Source organism: Acipenser ruthenus, chromosome 3 (genome assembly GCF_902713425.1).
Source record: "Acipenser ruthenus chromosome 3, fAciRut3.2 maternal haplotype, whole genome shotgun sequence".
Taxonomy (NCBI): Eukaryota; Metazoa; Chordata; class Actinopteri; order Acipenseriformes; family Acipenseridae; genus Acipenser; species Acipenser ruthenus.
Genome location: NC_081191.1, coordinates 15,249,485 through 15,275,102, shown reverse-complemented (window position 1 = coordinate 15,275,102; position 25,618 = coordinate 15,249,485). Strand labels below are relative to the sequence as shown.

Genomic DNA, 25,618 nt, shown 5'->3' with positions numbered 1-25,618 from the left:
TTCACAAAGAAAAACATATATATATATATATATATATATATATATATATATATATATATATATATATATATACACAAAGCTGTTTAGGGAGAACAGAGGGCCTCCACCCCTGCAGGTTTGTAAACTAAAACCCAGGAATGACGCCATAGCAGCTCGGTGCCCTCAAGCAAGTCATGTATTAAAAGGGTTCACCCTCTCTTCAATAAACATAATGGGCAGGGTGGATCTCTCTTCCATTGCTGTCTGGCACTGAAGCACCAACTTTTCAGAGAAACAGTAAGGAAGGGTTTTGCTTTTTGTCTTTGTTTTCTTTATGTGGGTTATCAATTTTACAAAACAATTATGATAAGCCCACTTGTTCAATGACCTCTTTGTGGAGGGTCACCCAGTGACTCGCCTAATATAGGCACTGCCGTGAGGTGTGCGAGGGGAGTCATTCAATCATAGCTGGGGACCGATAGGGAACGCTGCAGTGGGGTTAGGGAAGGAAATTGACTGGGGTTGGTTCAACTCGCCTTGCCACAGCGACCCCTACTGGTCAGGAGTCCCACAGGTCCAGGCAGAACGACTAGCCAGCCATGCTGGGCCTGTGCCTCCAGAGTTCGCTTGGTAACACCCAACTATGGCAACTGAGAAATTAAATGACAAGTCTCGATAGAAAAAAAGTTAGTTTCTGAGGGGACAGTAGAGCTGAACACTTCTAGTGGTCGTTTCGTTTTTCAAAGTTTTCAGAACCTTACCCAGTGGCTGAAAAAGAACATTAATTCGTAAGCCTGGTCAATAATGATCGATTGATAACAGTTGAGAATGACAGAGAAACACACACAACACGCGTGAATCATGTAAAAAATGTAATAATAAGAACTAGCGCTGGGGCAAGTATCCAAATATAACAAAATATAAGTAATATTTTTTGGCATGTATTCAGATACAAAAATCAGATGTTTGTATTCACTACAAATGACAAAAATACCTTGCATTTATTTACCGTCTCACCAGAATGAACGAATATTTGAACGAATATCTGAACATGAAAATCCTGTGTTCATCTCAGCACTAATAAAAACATATAAATGGTATATATTATCTTTTTAATGTGGAGCATTTTAGTACATGGGAATATAAACTTAAAATATGACAAAGGGAGAGGCTTATATTTAGTATGCCTTCCTTTATATATATAAAAAAAAATACTGTGGCATGCTATGATAAAAAAAAGAGCAAAATGTGTTAAAAGAATGAGCACAGGAAAAGAACCTGCGGGCAGGCGTGGCTGTTTGTTACTGCGTTGGCTCACGAATGGCCGTCCAGCATTTTGTCTCGCTCAACCCGGGATAAAGCGTGTCAATCCACGTCCTGAGGTGGGTCCCTGGAACCCGCGTTAACCCAGGTACGTGGCTTCACACTACGTGGGATTGTGACCTGGGTAGCCAGGACCCGGGTAGGACTGCCAGTGTGAAAGGGGCTTTAGACTACAGCTGTCAAAAATGACAAGCGACACACGTTAAATCAGACCAAATTACAAGACCCCTTGCTTTAGCTAGCAGCTAAAACTTGCAAAAACAGCTGCCTGTTAAGACTTTTAAGTGCAGAACAAAAATTCTTCCACTGACACATACCAATTTTCAAAGGGCAGTAAAATGTAATGTCTGGTTATTCTTTTAACTTAATATGACCTGCTCACCCAAAGTGCTCATGAGACATAAGAGACTGGGGCAACTATATACAGTGTTAACGTTTACATCAACTTCATTAAAAAGACATATACTACCGGAATGATTCTTTTTTTCACACTAGAAGCACAGGTATATTTACAATATTTTATTCAAACATTACACATAATACACAAACAATTTGTAAGATATTAATATATTGTAACATGTTGTAATATTGATTAATTCAGTTAATTTATTATTGGCATACATCCAAGAGTAATACATTTCTCTCAAGCACTAAAATTGAATTACTTATCTTACTTCTTCAATATGTTCACCACGATCAAATACGCTGACCATTGTGTCATTTTACATTCCATAAATGGTTAATTATTTCTATATAATAAAAACTAGACATGCACATCTCAAAATAGAAAACACTTTATCTAAAGATATATCTTTTTTCCAGTCCTGAAGATTTGAATAGTGTGCAAATGATTGAATAGCTGAATTTTATTTTTGATGATACAGGGAGAAGGAATAGAGTTTGTAATACATTGTACCATTCACTGCCAATTAATCAAATGGTACCAATTGACCTACCAATTGTGTATCCAAATGCTACTAAGTTTTAATCATTAACAGCAGTAATGTATACCAACTGTGAATTAAATCTGACTGCTGCATATCTATTTGAAATGAACATGCAGTTCAAGCATTTGGTGGCACTTTGAATGAGAACATTTGGCAACACACTATACAAGAAAATACAGTCAGTCTTGCAGTCTTGTTGACATGCACTAAAACTTGTAGCTTCAATTTGGCAGAACAGGCTAGAAAGCAAGTGTAAACATTGAAATATAAAATAATTCTACTTTCTTACTTCATCATGCAATATATATATATATATATATATATATATATAGGATACCTGTGAAGAAAATTGAACAAGCAGTTTATACAGTGTTTGACTTCAATACGTTGGGGAATTATAACATTTTTGTGCATTGGAAACCACAGTCTCACCTGTAGTTTTTTTTCTACATTCAGTAATACCTGCAGCTACAGCAAGTCACTGACTCGTTATTTTTTGGAACATAAAACCAACGAATTCCATTGGTTTTATTTAGTGTGAGCATTTTCTTAAGACTAAGTAACTAAATTAATGTTCACAACAACTACTGCAACTCCTGTGCATACTTCATAACTGTTGACTAATTATATATATATATATATATATATATATATATATACACACATACATACATACACACACTTAATTGGCAGGCGTGTGTATCTGGACTTGGGTATCTGTGACTGATTACTGTTGGCATGAAGATTATACTTAATTGGCATTACAACTACTCATAATCCTTCTCTCACCCTTCTTGAACTTTGCATGCAATATTGTACTATACAACCTTATAAAAACAAAGAAAAAACAGTAACAGACAGTGGGTTTGCATTGGCTAACATTTTTTTTGTATGCTTCACGCAACACATTGTGCAATTCAAAATAAAGCTGCTACAGCAATTTGCTTCTACTGCACTCATTCTAAAAAAGGTACTTTTACTTTATATACACACGAGATGCCTGAGCCTATTATTTACAACAAAAAAAGTTCAGGCGAAAGCTTAAACCAATGTTTTTTTTTAAAATGTGAGTTAAGCTCCACTTTGTTATTCGACTCACAGGGTTTTATAATGTGTCCCCATGATATTGCGCGTCGGCCTTTCTACAGCAGCTGAAGGTCCACACAGTGGATCCCAATGTGAGAACGGTTCCTGTCTTGTACAGCTTGCTTGGCTGACTGCAGGGCGGGGCATGTTAATAAGGCATTGCTGATGGGCTGTTCATACAAATTATTCATCATCATCATCATCACAGACTCTGGACGATTCTGTTAAAAGAGAGAAAAGAAAAATGGTCCAATCAAGGCATTGCCTTTCAAGACATGAAACAACTACTGGAGGGCTTGGCAGGCAATATCCCAGCACCACAGAGGTAGGGTCGGAAGTTTTTTTTAACCCATCACCTTCTGGTTCACATACCAAGATTAAGAACCAATCATTTTGATCACTCATTTTAGGGAAGCTGTACCTCTTTAATAGCAAGTAACATTAAGGCAGGTCAAATGTTTCAGGTATGCTGTGAAATGTACTTTCAATCTTTCCTCTTTTCCTCTCAGTTTTAAAAGTATCCTGGTATGGATTTTCACAAAGAATATTTTTTTACCAAATTCTTTTTTTTTTCTTCATGACAGTAGAGGAGAGAACGGCGCATCCTCTGTGCTCACTGTTTGGTGGTTTTGTGACAGAGACCACCAAACTCACTTGGGATTTGAACCCAAGTCTCCAGACCAGGATTTCTACATTTCCTTCCTTTTTTGCAGTATTGTGCATGGGAGAGCAGAAAGATTTCTAGACGCCTTTTAAAGTGAGGTACTGCAACAACTGAATGGAGCTACAAAGCCAAAATCCTTGCTGAATTTGCAAAACCACCCGAAAATGTCAACTTTCCTTTTGATACTCTACATTATCAAAAGGCCTACCCGACACCACAGGAGTTTGGTGAAACAGAGCCCATTGACCCACTGAGGTGATCATGGTTGAGCCTTACCTTCCTTTTCTTCACAAGATGTTTAGTGGGAAGGGTCCTTTAAATACAGACCCATTCTTTGGGATGTGTGAGTAGTGTCCTGGCTTGGTCATGCGCATGTACAAGTCCATCTTCTGATGCATACTATGATGTAAGTTCGAACATACAGATCAGCAGCCGTGCATAGGACAGTATTGCTCATTAACAAACAGCATCTCCCATTTAAGGCACAGGGCCTTAATCTGCTAAACAATGTTGATAGAGGAAACCTTTTTCTTCAGCTGCATAAGCACAACAACAGTTGTTTTTGTTATATTCTTGAAGAAATTAGATACGAATGCTGAATGAAGCAGATGTGTCATTACAGTTCAATTAAAGTATAGAAATGCTGGGGATCAAGCTGGGAAGTTGCGGGGTCTGTTTTATTGATCTATACAGCAGCAGGTCTAAATACAGCCACATTTACTCTTCATAAAATCGCTAAATGCTTTAAAAAATACATTGGAATTTGGACTGGGATGTAACAAGTTTTAGGGTGTAGGTATTTTGCCCCACCTTTGTTTAGATCAGAACAGATGTTAGTTCAGACTTACTTTTAACTTTATAAACCCACACAGTTTTCTTAAAAAAAAAAAAAAACTTTCCCACGCTAAGTTTATAGATTAGGCAGAGGATATGTTTTGTTTGCACTAAAGAGAAAAACAAAAGTCACAAACAAAACCTACATCAATCAAATGTAATCTGCTGTGTTAAATTAGCAATTACTTCAACGGTGTTTTTTTTTTTCTTTTTTTCAATAAAGCATAAAGTACACCAATATGTTGAAACATTTATCTTTAATAAAAACATCAAGGGGGTGGTTCCTATTGATTAAAATGTCACCGAACATGTAGGCTTTTTACACAAAAAGAAAGCGAACTCATGCTCAGACAAGCCAGACTGCAAAACCCTGAGTGCTCCACCCTAGCTAGCAACTGGCTAAGTGCAAGGACAACAAGGAAAACCAGTTTTTATTTCTCGAAGAGGAAAGTGGGTTGTCATAGTGGCTCACTCTCTTTTGATACTGAAATAATCTTTAAGCTCTCTCATTTATTATTTTCGGTCATGCTGGTTTAGGAGGGTGTAGTGTTGGTACAGAGCTAGTTATGCTGGTTCAATAAAAAAAAAATTAAAACAAAGTGAATTTACTTCAATGATCTGCATTTGTTGTTGCAAAACCCTGCGCAAGCAAGACATCAGCAAATGTGTGTTACAAAAAAAACGAACAGAAGTTGATGGTATTTTGAAATCACCCATTTAACAACCAAAATGACTACCTAAAAAAAAAAGATCAAACTTTGTGACAACTCAAACCAGCCCAGAAATGGTCCGATCCATTTTTCTTCAACTAATTACTCAATATATACCACATGTATTATTCATTGTCCAGGTATATTTTACATATCTATAGGGAACTGCATATATACACACAACACTAAAAGTTTCCAACAATCCTAATGGACTGAATGCAAGCATTTTAGGCACAATATCTGATACAATATATATATAAATAGATTCTAACTAACATGGCTAACCATGTTTTAAATATTTTATCTTGAGGTGTAACAATTTTAGTGCAATTGTATTGCGGATAAAAAAAGGCTTTTTCTTTTTCTAATACCAGCCACCCTAAACATAAACAAACACCTCATAAACAAACAAACATACTCCTTAAATTGAATTAAAGACTTTCTTGTGCCATTTCTTTTGGATCCCCTCCCTCTCGGCTCCTGAGTATAAGACATTACGAACCTGGTAGCCCTGGAAGAAGTTGAGAATGTCCTTGACACCTGTGTTGTTATAGGCCAGGCTCTGCATCCTGACCATCGCTCCAGGCTGAGCCATGGTGGGGGCGGCAGCAGGCGAGGCAAAGTAGTTCAGGCTGTTTGTGGAGCCAGAGGGGCTGAAATGAAAGAGATTAGTTTTTTTTTTTTTTTTTTTAAACAACAGGGTAGATTTAGTAAGCATTTGCGTCAATGCAAAGTTAGCATTTTGTTACTTTTAAAAGAAACATTTTTAACATTACTTTAAATAATAAAATGTTGAATTAAGACGTGTCACATATATATATTTTTTAAATTAACAACACCAGTTAGCAGCAAATAAATGACATTTGACCCACACCCTTTAAATAAACGGACTAGAAAAGTTTTCATGCATGCCCAAAATGCTGTGTTTCATTGATTAATATAAAGTTTAAGGAACAGCACCCAATATCCCAGACTTAAGAGCTCTCTTGACATCCGTTTTTTAGAGAATACAGAGCTTAAATGTACTACATGCAAATGTATTTGATGGCCTTGCAAAGATAGCACATTTCATTTCCACTGTAGTGTCTCTTGTAATTTTACAGCTGGATGGAGTCAGGCACGAGGGGAAATGGCTTAGTTAATCATTGCTGGAGACACAGTGGTGGTTGAAACAGATCTTCTGGCTACTTGCAGCACTAGGCAACATTTTGCCTCTTTTACTGTGGTGCCGAGAGAGTAGGTATCCTTAAAGAAAACCAGTCTTCTTACTTTATTGCAAATAACAGGGATTGTTCATGCATGTCTACAGCAGTTGACCTTGTAAACCCTTCACCACACAGAAACTCATTATCCAGACCTAAAGTTTGGCAAGTCAAAGAAGTTCCTGTCATTTCCATAAACCTTAGTCAGTGCTGCCACAGTTCAGTCATTAACTCCCCTAATTCTTTATGCCTTTCCATGCTCATTAATTTTAAGATCAATGTTAAGATAATTTAGACCAATAACTGATTTGACATGAAAATGCAATTAGACTTGGTTAACTCTTTTTGTTTAGAAGAACCAGTGAGGCCAGCACAAATCTTGTGTTGCCATTTGCTTAACCCTCATAGATACCGCCACCTGATTAGAAAATGTAATTGAAGTTGTCTTAGAAGTATGAAATAAAGTAGGTTTTGATGTTTTTTTATTTTGTCCACCACTTACTTTACCAAATGTAACACTGACAGGCTCAGGCTGGAGAGGGTCTGATTGACAGTGATAGTCCCACAGAATGTGGTCAGAGCTGGCTGGGCAGGTTTACAGCTGGTCAAGCTGCTTATTCCAGTACATTTCATTTTACATTCCACTGTTAAAAATGTATATAAAAATGTGTTATTGCTCTGTGAAATTCCAGCTTGGAATAAAAGCACATTGAAAATGTTTTTTTTTTTATTTATCCAGTGTTGTTTCTCAACTCCTTCAAAGAGCTGTTAGACATATTTATTGCTGACTGTAATAGGCTGTCAAGATTGTTGTTTTGAGCATAAGAACATAAGAAAGTTTACAAACGAGAGGAGGCCATTCAGCCCATCTTGCTCGTTTGGTTGTTAGTAGCTTATTGATCCCAGAATCTCATCAAGCAGCTTCTTGAAGGATCCCAGGGTTTCAGCTTCCAGGCAACACCAAATTAATTCAGGTAAATATTAAAAGAACTAATCAAACTAGTTTTAAAGTCAAGCATTCTGTTAAGTTTAATGCCCATTACTGGGGATTTTTTTTTAAAAATTATTATTCTTAAAGAAAAATATTCCATATTTATAACTATAAATCTTTTTATCATTCTCAGCAGGGGAGGCAAGGGAGGCAGTGCCTCCCCCAAAAATCTGAAATTAAAATTCAGTTTTATATCAATTATATTGGGCTCTATGTACTAATATTACTTACGTGTTCATAAATACTGCGAATTCATAGCCTCCATCCTTCGTAGAATTTCTGCGTTCGATTTACTAAGCAGCCCTTTTTCGTGAACAACTATCGTAATTTCACCGCAAGTTTACGAAACAGCTTAAATTACTGCTCATTATACAGGAGAGATCGGAGTTTGCATCTCATTATTAATAGATTCGCAACGCCGCAAGTCAAAATTCAGAACTTCCGGAAGTAAAGTAAACATTACAATATAATACTAGTGTAGCACAATCAGACCCTGGGCACAGCGAAAACAAATCAAAATGTAATCTAAAAGAAAGGGTCCCCAAAAATGGAAAGCATGAATAAAACTAAGCTTGTTTCTATGTATAGAAGTTTAACATGGTACATATGCATGGTAATTCTGCACCCTGACCATGGTTCCCTACATGCTTTCAGTGCTTTAATTTAATTTAAGAATATTGTAGAAAAATTTTGTATATTTTAGTTGTGTAAAGGAAATAAGTACAGTAGCCTACATACAGCAGGCTACGGAGGTAAATACTTTGCCGTGTTTCATTTGTCTATGTACTACGTCAGTAAGTTTAATTTCTATCCGGTACTGTACAGTATTATTGTTCAGCCAATACCTGCCCCCTGCCGTGCTGTAGGAGGCACTATTATTCAATTTAGTTTTGACGAAGGTAGGAAACACAATTTAATTTTAGTATATTAAGATTATAGTGAATTCTGCAGTGCCAGTGCCACCTTGTTAAATGGCTAAGGCCGTGAATGTGGTAAAGTCTCCCTTTGGTACTTTAGAATATAATGACAACGTTCGTATAAAATCCAAGGGTAGACAGCCTCAAATAAAAATAAACGCAGAAGAAGAAACTACCGGGAAGAAAAGTACTACTACTATATCATTTCACTGTCACTGGTATGATAGAGTGGACTGGCTGACAGGCAGCGTATTGTTGGCCTTGTTTACTTTTCTGTATTTCTGCAAGTACTTGGACAAAATACGAATATAATGACATAACCAATTTGGATCGAGCAGTAAAACTACATTCCAAAGCAAAAGACCACATCAATGCCGAAGTGAAACTGAAGCTGCTAGGACAAATTCGCATTGAGCATGTTATAGATGAAGGTGCACGGATTCAAGTAGCAAAACAAAATGAAACAGTGAGAAGGAACAGGGCTGTTTTAAAATGTCTAATAGATGCAACAACTTTCTTGGGACTCCAGGAATTAGTTCAGAGGGAACGATGAGATAGCGGATTCTTTAAACAAGGGGAACTACCAGGCGCTCACAGAGGCAATAGCTTGCTATGATGAATTACTTGCCACTCAGCAGTCTAGTGCATTTACAGGAATGTCAAAAATAATTCAGAATGATTTGATTTCTTCTATCTCATTATCCATGCTTGAGATAAAAAAGGAAGTGAACACTGCCCCTTTTTTTGCATGGCAGATAGACGAATCAACTGACATTGCCTGTCATTCTCAGCTTTTTATAATTGTGCAGTATGTGGATGAATTGGGAAATATACAAGAGCGTTTCCTGGGGTTTTGTTGACATAACCAGTGGGCGAGATGCGCAGGCAGTTTTCAACCTTGTTAGCACAACAATGGTAGAGTATGATTTTGAAGAGAAACTGGTTGCACAAACGTATGACGGAGCTGCAGTGATGGCTTCTGAATTAAACGGGCTACAAGCCAAAGTACGAGAAGTAGCCCCAAGTGCTGTCTTTATACACTGCTACGCGCATCGTCTAAACCTGGTGTTAAGCCAAGGAGCAAAATGCATTACACAGGCCAGGGTATTCTTTTTTTTTTTTAAATGTAGTAGTCGCCAATTATTTTATTATTTTCTTCCAATTTAGACTGTCCAATTATTTTTAGGCTCAGCTTACCGCTACCCGCCCCTGCGCTGACTCGGGAGGGGCGAAGATGAACACACGCTGACCTCCGAAGCGTGTGCCGTCAGCCGCTCACTTCTTTACACACTGCAGGCTCCCCATGCAGCCACCTCAGAGCTACAAGTTTTCTATTCAGACACTGAGTTGCAAGGTGACAGATTTCAGATTTGCTGCGGTACTTCAAGGGCAGTGGTCTTGAAAAAGCTATGCACCAGCTGTACAAACTAATGTGTTTAATAGCAACAATTGGAGCAACGTCTGCCGGTGTGGAAAGAAGCTTCTCCTGTCTCAAAAGGCTAAAGCACTATACAAGAAACACAATGGCACAAGAAGCCTTAAAAACCTGGCAATTCTAGCACTGGAAAAGAACCCTTGCCGGTACGACCATTGGCCATCTGTCTGGCTGAAGATACTGAATTGTTTTCTAATAGATCTTTTATTTAACATCCTCATCATCAAAAGTCTACCGGAAGCCATAATAGTAGTACAGTATTTCATGTTAGATTTCAATTTTTTTTATTTTTATGTCAGTTTTTCATGAAGTACTGTATGTGGAAAACTATAAAGCGGTATGCCATTCAATATGGTAACGTAACATTATTCAGCAGGTTTCATTCGACTTTATGAAGCAAAATGAGTTAATTCTATAGGGGGATGCAAAACGTTTGGCCATAGCTGCATGTGCTAAATAAGACAAGAGGTATACACTTGGATAACAGTGAGATTCAACATACTGCCACAGTGCTATTACACCAACTGTATCTGTAATTTAATCCAGGACTGTCTTTCTTTGTTACTGTAGCACTCACCAGGTGCTTTTTTGATTCTCCACTCCACTCCACTCCACTCCACTCCACTCCACTCCACTCCACTCCACTCCACTCCACTCCACTCCACTCCACTCCACTCCACTCTCCCTGTGTGTCATGTCCTACCTTGGGTAGTATGCAGCGTAGTTCACGAAGAGCTGAGTGCCAGCGGGGTAGAAAGCTGTGGGAGGCTGCAGGGCCCGGGGATTGAGAAGCATTTGGGGCTGAAAGAGGCCGGCAGCTTCTGCAGGGATAACCGCTGTAGGGGTAGGAAAGACATACCCAGGAGGAGACAGACCTGCGAAACAGAAGAGAGAAGCACGCTGTAAATGATGACAGATTCAATAATGCACTAGTACCGATACAATGTGATGAGAAAGTCAGGAGTCCACATACCATTTCATTTAAAAGTGAGGTTTTTGTTTGTGAGTATATTTTCTTTATTAATAGGGGTGTTTAGATGGCATTTGCTAAATTATTCATTTTCAACAATTTCTCAATAGAGGAATCATTAATGCTATACCTTGGGGAGGGTATGGGTTAATAAATATAACTGAACCATGGTGGTCTCTTGGCCGGCAATACAAACTTAGATGTTGCAGCTGGTGTTTACAGGGAGCTGTTCAGTGTTTTAGAAAAAGCATGTTTTAAGGTTTTGTTTTCAGTGCCCACGCCTTTACAAATTTGTTTACAAACTTCATGTGTGGGAATGGTTCTTCATATTCCACATTCTAAAGATCAAGGGCAAAAAAAATCTCTTTAGTACAGAGATACAGCCAACACTTGGTAAACAGAATTTCCCAAGCGAGCAAACCAGAGATTATCAACCTCCCAGCCTAGGACCCTGCAGCACAGTCTAACCTTCACCAGTACTAGAAACCTCACAGTGACCACACTTACAAGCCCATCTAAACCACAATTGATCTACACGGAGATTAGACCACAGGTTTAGACACCTTTGCAAAAACAAGACACTGCATAAGGGAGCTAGACTTGTGTAATGGGAGCTAATTTAACAGTGAAACTCATGGGTGGTGATACATATCAAGCTTTATAAACTGCTAAAGAGGTTTTTGAACATCGCTGAACTGCATAAATGGAACCAAAAAAGGAACAGACTATTTGTACTTTAAAAGGTGAGCAACCCTGTGTCCAATCTCCAAAAAATGTAACACCTAAAGAAGTTATTCTCATAATGCTTTTAATGTGTTTTTTTTCTATTAAAGTCTTCATCATGTATGTGAAACTGAAATGTAAACAAACGTATATAGACATACATATACAGTATATGTGCATCTTTTAGCTAAGTTTATTCATACACAGCGTTCGAGACTGGAGAAATAAGGTGAATGCTTATAGATTATTATTACAGACAAATTAAATTGTGTGTGATTTTTTTTATCATATAACTTATTTGTAAAGTTGTTCAATGAAAGCATCAACAGAGTAACTTGTTTTTTCCACAGCCAAAAGAAATATTAAACACATCTTAGATTCCTTCCCATATTAGACAGTCTCTATTTTATCATTTTGAATCAAGAAGAACCAGGAAATTGAAGATAAAAAGCTCCAGCACCTACCAGCATGTAGCGTAGAGCAGCACCAAGACCCAAGCAAAACTTACGTCGTAACTTACATGGCGGCGGGGACAGGCCATTCCGATTTAATGTGCCCCCCATTAATACAATATTCATATCTTCTGCTGAACACTGAAAGACTTCCACGTAGCGGTCCTTCATAGTTCTCTTGTGACACTTCTGCGCTGTCAGGAAAGCCCACTCTGGGGATTTCATCTGGATGAAGGCATCTCCTGAAGGACGACCCTGAGATAAAACATTCGAAATTAGCCTTGCAGTATTCCAAGAAAAAATAAAATAAATGAATGTGTATGTGTGTGTGTGTATATATATATATATATATATAATGTAATACATATATAAATAATGCATGGATGAAGGCTATATTTGCATCCTGAGCCATTCTAAAAAAAAAGGCATAATACCACAGTAGTGACGTAAAAAAGTGATAATTCCTCTAGAGCAGTGCTGCCCAAACCCAGTCCTGGAGAGCCCCTATCCAGCAGGTTTTATAGGTAACCTTTAATCATCAATTTCTTAACACCTGGAACAATTTCATTGTGATCAATTAAGCAGGTGATTTATTAAATGAAGTCATTTAGAGATCATTTGGTACAAAAAATGAACTACCCTTTTGAGCCCTCAATGGCCTGGATTACATGCTGGGAAAATGTCATGACTTATCTGTCTACTGTCATGACTTATTTAAGGTGGTACGGCTGAATTATAATTTTAGATAGTTTTGGTTTGTTTAATTTAACAATTCCTGCTTTGAAACTTCATGTTGTATTTGATTTTTGTATAATGTATTATATTTGTATTCAAACATAAACTAAACATAAACCAAAACTAACTAAAATTGTAATCCAGACCGTACCACCTTAAATAAGTCATGACAGTAAACAAGTCATGACATTTTCCCAGCATGTAAACTGGCCCAGTGACCAGAGTTCCCTTAATTGAACAAGTTATTTGCTTAATTGATCAATAACTTCCATGTGTTCCCAGTCTTTAGAAATTAGCGATTTAGGGTGACCTACAAAACTTACTGGATAGGGGCTCTCCAGGACCGTGTTTGGGCAGCACTGCTCTAGAGGAAAACATACTTGAACTTTGACCCATTCAACTCTGAGATCATCACTTTCAATTCAAACACAAAATGTCTTGTTTTCAATCACTCAACAACACCCACTGTACAGAAATGTTCATTAATAATCAACACAATGAGAATACGTTAAAAAAAAGAAAGATGTAAAGCTGGTACATTAATATCTCAGAGAAACAGATAATGACATAGAACGTCTGTACAGCACTGAAACACTATCTTTAAAAAAAACTGTTCTGCTGAACCTCGTTTTCTTTAATATTAGCATCACAAAGGTATCCATGTTTAATAAAAAAAAGAATAGATGGGCCTCTTCAGTGAGTTACAGGAAAACAATTCCATCTCTGGTTTCTATGACAGTTTATAAACTCGACCTTCACTCTCGTACTTTATGCCGTCACAGAAACCCTAGATGGAATTATTTTCCTGTAACTCACTGAAGCCCAGCTATTATATATCTATATATATATGGCCATTTGAGCAGGAATGGCCCTAACTACAGGGTCACTGGATTCAAGTTGAATTATATATATGAAGTATATACAGTACATGAGTAACTCATTGTCAAATTTAATAAAAAAGGTGTCCTTTACTCTTTTAACATCACAGACAAACAAAGCTGATGCAAATCGGGTTAAACCTGAAAGTCCTTTACATCTGTACAAAAACAACATTGTGCTACTTTCACATCAGCAATTGCAGAAGGCAAACATTTTTTTACTGTACCCAAAACACCATACTTGTTTTTCTCCATTCTTAAATTGCAAGAAAAATCAATACACCATTGGTTTTATAAAGCTGCTTATTTGTGCTTTATTATTTGGCAACTTCAGACAACACCGTACAAACTTGGTATACATTGGTCTCACAGAGGAAGTAGATGGTACTACTGTCAATACCTGCTGGTTTAACACCATGTGGATGCCATGAGGCCTGATGTCCATAGTAAACTCTGCGAGAAACTCCAGTATGTCCTCGATGGATGCGATGTAGGGTAGGCCCCTCAGACGGACACAATCTCTGACACTGGGAGGGGGCACGAATGGTTGAGGTAGTACAGGAATGATGGGAGGGGATATAGGTATGAGAGGCGCAGAGGTATACCTGTTCAACACCTGAAGAGAGAAACAGCAATATATAAAATACAATTACAAAAAAAAAAAAAAAAATCCTGTTTGTCTATAGTAGGAAAAAGACACCTCTTTAAGTTCACTGTTTCTGTGAAAGCAAGGCCATTTACAGATCAGCACATTATGATGCTTTCTCATGTTAGATGGGTGGTTAAGTGTATTATCCAGACTACTGTACACAAATACTTTCCGCTCCAAGTCACTGCTTGAATAGACATGCAAATCTAGTGGACGCTGTGTTGGCCTATGTAAAATATGCTGGTGTTTATATTGATCTTTTAACAAGCCAGTAAACACTGAACAACCTCTTGCACCACTGCCAGCTTGTAACTGGTCTACAGATAGAGAATTGACTTCAGATGACAGTACTGTTAATCCTGTATCTTTCACAAGAACTAAAATGCATCATAAAGTATAAAGCTGTCACAGACTGACCCTTATTGGTATTTTAAGCACATTTACTCCAAGTTACAAAAGTCTTTTAAGTGGCTTGATGACATATCAAATCACCCCGAGAAGTATTTTTGGTACAACAGATTAAGATGTCAGATGACGAATCTATCAGTTTATAATAAAATGACACAACTTCAGAACTTCAAATGCATTTTTCTTATAAAGCAGTCAAATAAAGAATTACCTGTGTTCGTGTAAAATGTTCCAAAGTCAAAGACCAATATTCTAAAAAAACTCTATAAGACTGAGGAAGCGAAGAGGCTTTTATTACAGCTATTATTTTCTAGAAGTGTTTGCATACCTCACTCTCCCAACATGGACATTGTTATCTGACAATTAGCGTTATCATGTTTGATTAAGGGTCATTTTTCAAGCTATCCGCACACACCAATAAAGGAATTAAATGTCAATATTCAAAGTGAAGAAATAACTGAAGTGAGATTACACCCCTGGCTTGATCACATGTCTGATAATCAGGAAGTGAGGACAATTCTGACTGCCAAAAGCAGGATACGAATGTCACAAATCAACAATGACATAATTATTATCTTAATGGCTGAAATGTGCTGCCAAATATCTACCATCAACCCATTTTGTCAATAAATACCAATAAATTGAGTTAAACCTTTCTAAGATTTTTTTAAGGGTGCATTTCCAAAGTATATGTAAATGGACAGAGGCAGCTGTAGACAAAACCTTCCTTGGTACGTAGAAAATTAAGGTAAAACTAGAATGAACTACATCAAAACAAACACAGGTTTGTAACCCTATGCCTGACTAGTACCGTATGGATTACTATCAGAAAAGAAGAACATGGTATCAATGTACTACTGAAGGCAATGAAGACAGTTTACTAACCTGCTGCACCTCTGCTGCCGTGCTTTTAAACAGTTCGATGTACCTCTTCCCCAGAATGTCCTTGTGTTTCTTAAGGGCATTTTGTGAGACTTCCTCACGCGCGAATAATACAAAAGCATCCCCCGTAGGCCTGCCATCAGGGTACTTGACAAAAAGGATTCCTTCTTTCTCACCGGTGACAGGGCAGCTGGGACCAAGAAATGCTAAGACTTCTTCAGCAGTGGCGGTGAATGGGAGACCACGCATGCGAACGATCACTTGGTTCTCTTTGGAGAGGAACTGAGCCACTTCATTGGAAGTACCTACAGGAGGAAGTTAAGACGTGATGTGTTTTTATGAGATGCCGTCTTGTAGCAATGTGCATTTAAAAAAAGTGTGTTATACTTAACCCTAAGCAGACAGCTAAATAAATAAAAGTGAATTACAAAGCTGTTGTTAAACACTGGCAGGATCATCTACATTATTGCACAACTTGCTTGTGAAGCCCGTGGGTTGGGTTGGGGTGGGTTGGGGTGGGGTGGGGTGAGGGGGGGAAGCTGCTCTACAACTTTTTAGCTTTTCCTTTTTTTTTTGAGAGGGTAGGAGGAGCCATACAATAAAATATTTTAAGAGCACAGTAGCAAAGAAATAACCTCTTGCTGACTTGCAAACATGGCCATACAAAATACAAAACTGCTTAAAGATACAAACTGAAACTTCAATAAAAATGTTATTTACTATCCACACAAGAGTCCTTGTTCTTGCTTGTAAATAAATCTAGTTTATTAATATAAAGTAATGGTACTTGAATAAATACCTCCAGCAATTTTAAGGAAATCCTCTCCTGTGGCCTTGTAAACCTGAAACATGAAAAGTATTAGTAGTAGCAGTTGTAGTAGCAGTAGTAGTAGTAGCAGTAGTCGTAGTAGTAGCATGGACTGTATATCTATGTACCTCAATGTATCGATTTCCCATGTGGTGTTTGTGTCTTTGCAGTGCTAGGTCTCTGTGTTCCTCACTCACAAATCTCACCAACGCCTCCCCATTCCTTCTTCCTTGTGCGTTTAGACATAGTGCAGCTCCCCCTCTGTGAAACAGAACAGAAATCAGATTGGTGCACACAAAATTGCATTGGAAAATAACTGGATAACACTGATAAATGCAGACAGGATAATAAGTACAAGCACTACTAACTTTGCAATGTTGAGACCCCGGAAAAATCTGCCAATGTCCTGGTCAGAGGATTGCCAGGGCAACCCCCGTGCTCTGATCACAGTGTTGTCATCAACGACTTCCATCTTGCTGCTAGATTTTACAGGAAGTGACAAAAGGTGTAATGTTTTTTGTGTCATATTGAAAATCAAACAAAAAACACTGTGCATATTTATGACCCATTTAATATCCCTGTTTTAGAGTACTATTCAATTAACTTCCAGTCACAGGAGGAAACACATGACAACATAAGCAAAAGAGCCAATAACGTATGTAATCCCTTAATATTTAACACATATACTGCATTAATGTTGCCATATATAAAACAATATTGCAGGTGCTATATTTTAGATTGCATCTCTCCACAAGTATATTTTACAGCCCCACCTTGATGTAAACAGTAAAATCTTCAGTATTCAAGCTAACTTGGGTGGACTGTAGTTTGTATAACAAAATGTTTTGGAATAGTTTAGTTTGGTATGTTTATACATTTACTTTTTTTGTTGTTGTTCCTCACATCAAAGATATAAGCTAGTTATATACTTCCAGTATTGGAAGAAGGAGAAGCAGATGGAGAAGGAAAAGAAGAAGAAGGAGAAGATGAAGAATTTTAGATAAACACTTTGATTTAAAGGTAAACAGAAAGCAAATTAGTGAGTGCATGCTGCTTACCAGGTACCCGTTTCAAATTTGTGATTCACTCTTTCTGGATTAGAGAATCTATGGTCTATGGGGAATGGAACAAAACAATAAATAAGAAAGTTTAATATTATATAGAAATATTTATTAATATGCGCATACAAAAAAAAATACAAAGAGGCAACTCACGGATTGGATCTGAAATCAGTTTCAGAATAATGTGAACCATAGTTTGAACTTGGAAAGCTGCACCTCTGTAACTGGCTGGATCAGTTTCAATGTTTAAGTCTTTACAATTCTTGTTAAGGATAATAATATTAGAAATACCTAAATACAATATAATTTATTCTTACTGTTTGATCAACATATAGAGATGTATAAGTCTTTTTTTTTTAAATCTTGTAACAAATATATACTGTAGATATACATTATGGCATGAGAAGTTTTTGTTGCATTGGAAAACAAAACTTGTTTATACCGAGTACAAAAATGAAAGCTTCTGTACTTGTGTTTTCTATAATGAGGGCAGTATCTCTTATTATGAATATACTTAAACCAATAATAAAGACTACCTTTTAAAATAACATTAACACAGTACTTTTAACAACACATAGTAATGTATTACTGTATATGGAGGTCGTGTTGAAAGCTATTGTTTTGTTGACTAAACACATTAGACTCTCCCCCATAATGACCGAAATGACCCAAAAGCTGTTCTATTTGCATTTCAAAACACAAGGTTGAAGAAGCCAACACCCAGCTTACAGTTCTACACCGCCACACCCAGTCACATCTGATAAACATCTACAGGGCAAGAATAGTGAGAACAAATACGGTCAGACTGACTGTAGATTACTACAGTAGACCAGGCAACAATCCCTGGGGACTCCCAAGCAAAAGAGGGTGCTTGTCTTCATGGAACTTCTGTGGTATTCATGATAATTATAACAAATAAAATGTCAATTCAAATGAACAGATAAGAAAATAAATGCTGCAACAGTATATACAGTACTAGGGAAAATATTGAAAACTATTTCTGTACAACAACAAAAAATCAGATACTGGGAATAATTTGCAATGTTTTATAATCTTCACAGAAATGGAACTGCCCCACACTATCACTATTTTATTTGGTTGATGCCTTCTGTCTGTTTAAGTAGGCCCCTTTGACATGCAGTTATAACTATACATGATATTTTTATGTCACAAACCTTCTTAGTTTAATTAACAAGATCTGGTATGGTCAAATCTCTTTTTAACAGTCACTCAAGGCATTGTCTAGAAAGTGTTTCTTCAAACTCTCTGTTTTAAGGATACAATTGGCCATAACTTGAACACCCAGGTCTTTAAGATCAGGTGCACCAGGGCAGCATTTCTTGAATTCTTTTCGTAGGTCAAAAAATGAATGAAAACATTCAGGCAGCATGACATTCTGTTGGGAAAATAAGAAACTTTTACTTTTTTCAGAACATGATCTCTTTAAAAAAAAAAAAGGCTTTAGTTACAAAATGAGTATTGAAAATAATTGAATAAATTCTCCTGAACTTTTTGGACCAAAATAAAATTGAACATTATTTACATGTCATTGTGAATTTCAAAAACATTTTATTTTGTAAAGAAAAACTGATGGCACTGACATTATACAGTACCTAATATATTTCTCTTTCATTCAGAATAGGTAACTCAATCATAAAATGCACATTAATAAATTGTTTTGTTTATATATGTAGTATTACAAAACCTAATTGAGTAATAATATGGGATGGTCTAAAACTGTATGTAGTAGGTGTGATTATTTGTGGGTAACAAAATGTTTACAGTGTCATTTTTCTAACCACAAAATGTTATGAAATAACAAAAAAAAGACGATGCAATCCTACCTTGTTGGATGCCTCTGGGTGAAGGACTTGTCTAATATGAAGCTGCCCATCAGTACATAGACAGAATGAAGCTCCCACTCCAAGATTTGGTTCATTAGCCACCAGCTGATTAAACTGCACAGGAATCAGCAGTTAAATTTACATTTAGAGCTTTACATACATGTTGATAAAAACTGATAATCAAACAAATTAGCTTTTTAAAACTGAATTCTAATAATTCATTATTAAAGTAGTTTAGTTACTATTGTCTCAAACAACCAGCACTTTTATCCTATATGTAACAGGCTGTGCTGCTTGTAATTTTTGGTTTGAAGATAGTTAATTATTTGCTTGCCTTATTTTTTTTAAATCTGCTTATAGGAATGTAGTACATTTTTGTTTGCATTAATTAAAGTTCCTTAATTACACACTGTTGCTGTTAAATTGGCAATGTCTGGGATATATTTACACTTGTTTTATTTTCTTTTTAGCGAGTACCTGGGTTTACTGGAGTCGGCAGCAAGTGTATGGAAGGAGGATTATGGCTCCACAGTCACTTATTTTAGAAAAAAAAGACTCACAAGTACTTTAAAACTACATAATGGCCCCACTCTATTCAAATACAAGTATTTGCATTTAGATAATAATCGGGTACTTCGCATGACTATAAAAACTTCGACAACTGGCAGATACAATTTAGTTTGTTATATTAGACACCTGCATTTTTTTTCTTTGTTTTTAATGTTTAACGTTCTATTTAGCTAGAGGTTAAAGCTTCCACCAGAACACTAGTCTCAGTGTTTATTGCATTAAAGACGTTCAAACAATTTTCTATAGATAATGTCCTTTTATATATCTTTATATATCTTATTATTTATATCATATTTTATGGATGAAAACGCAACTAAAGATATTGGATTGTTTTAAAATCTTTCTTTTACATAATGAATAAATATACTTTTTTTATTTTTATCACACTAACAATCTTTATTGGTTAATGATGTGTTGTCACATATTTCCATTATAATAAAAAGAATACAAGGATGCAAAAGCAAATACGGTACATGGTAGTTTTAAAACGTCATACATATTCACCTGATTTAAGACGTTCTCCAAAGGCTCAGCTGCGGAAATTGCTTCTTCTTGAAGGCCAGTTTCTTTTTTGAATTCTTCTGTCAGTTCCAAGTTATCGGGTCTTACTAAAACTTCACAGAGTTTTCCAGTCTGAAGTAATGGAATATATTAAAGAAATGTTGTTTTCTTTTGTGTTTTCCTTTTATGTTATAAAATACATTATTAAAAAATAAACAATCTGTATGTGAGTTTGAAATGAAAGGCTACATGTAAATACACGTTTAAATTATAGTTTGACAAAGTGAAAATCGTGTTTTGAATGAGCACGTTTGATTTACCAGTCATCACCTTCTTGCTTGCAAATGCCCTTGAAAAGTCGCCAGGGGTTACATGAGTAAAAAGTTATAAAAAGCATACTTCAAAAATAAATAAATAAACAAGGAAAGAAAATATAAGTAAGTTTGTAAAAAAAATATAAAGAAATAAAGAAATATACCTTCTTGTTCGCCAAATCCACAACTTGCCACATCAACTGAACGAGTTCCTTTTCATCAGATCCCAGATTAGCCCCGTTGAACCCAGATGTTGTATTAAATAAAACTACCAAATAGTCTAAAGTCGCCGTCATAGTGAATACAAAGACAGGGAAAATTAAATACACCTTAATAAAGAAATATCTGTTTAAAAAAAAAACTCACCCTAGCATTTAGTGAAATAAAACAACAACCCAACACCTACAAATATGTCTAAGTGAAGGTGTTTGCCTTGCTTCAGGTATTTATTAGTGACTTTTCTTATTGCGTGAGAGCCTGTGCAAAAACAGGCAGCACCCCCCTCAAAGCCTCGTAATGGCTGAACGTTCCCTATTTTTTGTACATTACCTGCCCACATCCCACGTGACTCAGGTACACAATACCTGCCTCTGGCCCTGTTCTATTGGTGCTTTTAAACAGGGACGTGGCATAGCGCAGCAGAAAGCATTACCTGGCCAGGACCTTCTTTTTTATAAATACAATACAAGCTAAACAAAAAATAGCTACTAATTATAGGTTTCAAATATAAAAATTCTAATTGTAAACGTAACCACCGACCATAGTTCAATGCATTCACGGACTAGTTCCATATTAGAGCACCCGGTTGTTCTGGCAGTAGGCTACAATAAAAGTACTTTAGACATCCTGAATGGCGCCATATATTTAATTCACATTTTCATCGGTTTTACATAAAGTGCTTTTTTTTTTTTTTAACCAAATTAGTAGTAATAAAACAGCAGAATAATATTCTTTGAAATGAACCTCACATGTGGGCTAAAGTGTTGAAATATAGTAAGTCATGCTGGATTAGAAACAATTTCATGCCAGGATTTAAGTGCATTTCCTAGAAGAGGAAGTCGGTCAATTTATTTTGAATATTTAAATATATAGGCATCTGGTCCACAAGAGATCAAGAGGATATTGACAGATCCCAACTTTCCAACTTGCTGATCAGTGTCAAAGGTGAAAAGTAGTATAGGCCTGCAGTACAGCTATGGCCAAAAGTTTTGCATTGCATTGAGAAATAATTGAAAAAAAAAAAACAAAAAAAAACTAAAAAAAACTACATGAACATAATCTAAGAAACTAAAAAGTTTACCGGAAGCCATAGTAGTTCATTATTTCATGTTAGATTTCGAAATGTTACAATTTTTGTCAGTTTTTCATTAACTATCTGGAAAACTACAAAGTGGTATGTAATTTAATATGTTAATGTAACATTATTCAGCATGTTTAATTCCACTTTATGAAGCAAAATTTGTTAATTCTATATGGTGATGCAAAACATTTGGCCATAGCTGTATGCATTGCACCTGAGAAACAGTTATAACACACTTATTTACATATTTATTTAATTGTTTGAAACTGTTTCAAAGACTGCTATGTTGTTCTGACATGACACACACGGTATAAATAACTTGGCAACAAATACACTGCTATGAAATTACTTTACCAACACAGCGTCTCTCGGTACCGTAGCCCTATTCACAAAGTATTTACCCCTGAGCAAAATTTGTAAGAAACAGCTTAGGTGCATTTTGATCTATGATTTATCAGAAGTTTTTTTGTTTTTTTTAACATAAATGTTTTGTTATGAATATGGCCCCAAGTATTTAATGTATTTTGACTTATTTAATCAGTCGTGGCAACTATTTGTTTATTCACGAATATCCTTATTTAACCAATCAAAACAGTCTTTGTGAATATGGCCTGGTACCACAGAATACAAGTATAAACGTGTGTCACCTCTAGAATTACATAAAACGTTTTACAAAATAACACATACAAGCAGCCATAAATCATACCACATTACCTAACATGTTCCAGTTATTTTTAACATACTGGGTTTTCAACATCATCACAATTAAGTTGCAGGAAGCACTGATTTGGACATGGTGAACTGGGCAGACAAGTTCCATCAAGAACCAGTGAAGAAGCCTTTGGTATATTCAACATGTTGTTGTTAATTTTAAAAAAAGAAATGTGTGTTTAACTGAATTGTTGTAAAGGTACACCTTAGAAACATTTTAACCATCATACAATATGTCCAGCAACACATTTATACTCTACTGCTGCTAAAAAGTATTGATGATAATAATAATAATAATAATAATAATAATAATAATAATAATAATAATAATAAATACATTGTATTGTATTGTATTTTTGCGTGTCTGTGGTACTCTTTATTTTTAATTCTGATTTTGTCCACCTTAGATCTACTGTAATATTAGGATGGGTATTATTTGCTAATTCATGAAACTGGAAAAGAGATTCCTCTCCATGTGTCCATATTCCAAAAACGTCATCCACGTATCTTATGTATTGTAAAGGTTTCTTGTATGAAACTTTAGAGGCATGAAAAGAGGCACTGGATAACAGAAACGATAAGAACATCATAATACCAGAAGAGATATTAAATATGATCAAGATAGTTTTAGGAAATAGTTATTTTACATTTGGAAATAAATGTTTCAAGCAGAATAATGACACAGCAATAGGCTCAAAGTTAGCCATGCATTTTGCAAGCACATATATGGGTAAATGGGAGGATATGTTGTTGGGTAAAGTGTACAAGAAACCTTTAGAATACATAAGATACGTGGATGAGATTTTCGGAATATGGTCACATGGAGAGGAATCTCTTTTCCAGTTTCATGAATTAGCAAATAAAATATCTGTCTAATATTTCGGTAGCTCTAAGGTGGACAAAATCAGAAATCGAATTCTTAGATACCTTGGTTAAACTTGATCAACGATTTATTAAAACAGATCTTTACTCGAAACCTACTGATATGCATCTGTACCTAAAAAAGTCCTATCCATACAAAACAATTCCAAAAGGGCTGGGTATAAGGATAAAATAATCTGTTCTGATGAAAATGACTAAAAAACAGAGAAAGGAATTTAAAATAAATCTTAAAAAAAGAGGATATAAAGAACAGATTATTGAGAAAGAATTGAGAAAAGTTGACAAACCCAATAGAAATGAATATAATAAAAGGAAAAAGAAGGTTAAAAGAGTGCCATTAATAATTAAATATTCTAAATTATTACCCAACATTTCTAAAATAGTTTGGAAGCATTTACGTATACTTCATAATTCAGAGAAAATGGAAAAAATATTTCGATTGTGGCTTTTAGAAGGGATGCAAATTTAATTGACATTTTGGTACATAGTAGACATAAACAGATTGTAGACACATTACAGGACATTAAAACCTGCAAATATATGTGTAAAGATCCAATTGAAATAACAAATAGAGAAAAAAAAGTACTCAATCTTAAAAAATCCCTCATGCAAAACTAGCAACCTTGATTATGGTATATTTTGCCAAAAATGTAATAAAATTAAATATGTAGGAGAGACAGGTACAACATTATATAAATGCTTACAGAACCACCTGTCAAACATAAAAAATACAAAAGTAAATGAATCAGTGGTTTAGCACTTTACAAAGAACAAGCATAACATGAATGACCTAAAATTCATAGATTTTGAGCAAACACTATCTATCTATCTATCTATCTATCTATCTATCTATCTATCTATCTATCTATCTATCTATCTATCTATCTATCTATCTATCTATCTATATATATATATATATATATATATATATATATATCATATTATTATTTATTTACTTTTTTGCTTTATTTTATTTTATCATTATTTGTATTATTTTTATTGTATTGTATTTATGAATTTCCTTTAGTTTATAACAATATATCCAACTAGGAATCCTGTAATCAACCTAATGCATGGTTTCCATTACATGAGAGTAGGTGTTAAAACTTCATTCTGATATTGGACTCAGCTCTCACCAAGATAAGCATCAACTAAGACATAGCTTCTTTTACTGTAAACTAATGTGATCCATCTGATGATGTAGATATCCTGCCTGAAGTGTAATGCTGGCTCCAGGGATCAGCCTATTTTGCCTCCCTGGCGCATCAGCACACACAACGGCTGTCATGCTGGCTCCGGGGATCAACCACAGTCCGGCCTCCCTAGCGCATCAGCATGACAACCGTCTGGACTGAGCTGAGTAGGGTACTTCTCTGGGGTCTTTATGTGGGCACCTTCCATCCTTGGTGTTTCGTCGACTAGCCTAAAGAGGGCTCGACAGTGATTCTGGCGTCAATTGGCAGGTGTTAAGTGGCGATTGGCTTGACAAGTCTCAACAGAGGTTACCCCTTGGATCTTCAGTCCTTATTGGGGGTAGAAATGAAAAAAAAGTAACATAGACCATGCATGTAAGTAATTTAAGCGACTACACTGGTGTAATACAGAGGAAGAACAGAGGAAAGATTCAAAATTTCTTGTGGAAATACAGATTTCATGTTATGTGATTTAACAGGGTGGACAGATGTTTACTTCTTCATACAAAAGATCCAGCAAATAAAAATGACTGAAGCCTTTCCTGATAATTGGATGTTCATTGTAACAAGGTATCTATCTGCAGTGAAAACACAGGAAAGAATATTAAACTAGGCAGGAGTCCTGGGGTGGCCCCTGGAAGTCAGAGGA

The 25,618-nt window shown here is 36.0% G+C and overlaps 1 protein-coding gene across 4 annotated transcripts; it reads right to left on the bottom strand.

Annotated features, from left to right (window-relative positions):
• Positions 1-1,800: 1,800 nt before the first annotated feature.
• Positions 1,801-21,411, bottom strand: LOC117394836 (epithelial splicing regulatory protein 1-like). Of its 4 annotated transcripts, none has more exons than XM_033993469.3 (16): positions 21,048-21,411; positions 20,573-20,701; positions 19,499-19,612; positions 18,936-19,050; positions 17,808-17,906; positions 17,652-17,706; positions 16,962-17,072; positions 16,722-16,854; positions 16,585-16,627; positions 15,789-16,090; positions 14,247-14,462; positions 12,290-12,488; positions 10,792-10,963; positions 6,046-6,196; positions 4,276-4,398; positions 3,421-3,556 (listed from the first exon to the last, which is right to left on the bottom strand). In XM_033993469.3, the coding sequence occupies exons 1-15, from the start codon at positions 21,177-21,179 to the stop codon at positions 4,315-4,317; spliced, it is 2,055 nt and encodes a 684-aa protein (XP_033849360.1). In that variant the 5' UTR covers positions 21,180-21,411; the 3' UTR covers positions 3,421-3,556; positions 4,276-4,314. The 4 variants fall into 4 exon arrangements, with proteins under 4 accessions (XP_033849358.1, XP_033849359.1, XP_033849360.1 ...); XM_033993470.3 differs by having other exon boundaries at positions 12,302-12,488; XM_033993467.3 differs by lacking the exon at positions 4,276-4,398 and having other exon boundaries at positions 1,801-3,556.
• Positions 21,412-25,618: the final 4,207 nt, after the last annotated feature.

What these genes read in the sequence shown, in the direction of transcription:
- LOC117394836 (XM_033993467.3), bottom strand. Translation starts at nt 21,179, where the DNA reads ATGACGGCGACTTTAGACTATTTGGTAGTTTTATTTAATACAACATCT. An exon ending in TGGAGAACGTCTTAAATCAG is followed by an intron (nt 19,613 to 20,572) that starts GTGAATATGTAT and finishes ATTCCTGTGCAG; the next exon opens with TTTAATCAGCTGGTGGCTAA. An exon ending in CGGCAGCAGAGGTGCAGCAG is followed by an intron (nt 14,463 to 15,788) that starts GTTAGTAAACTG and finishes TTCTCTCTTCAG; the next exon opens with GTGTTGAACAGGTATACCTC.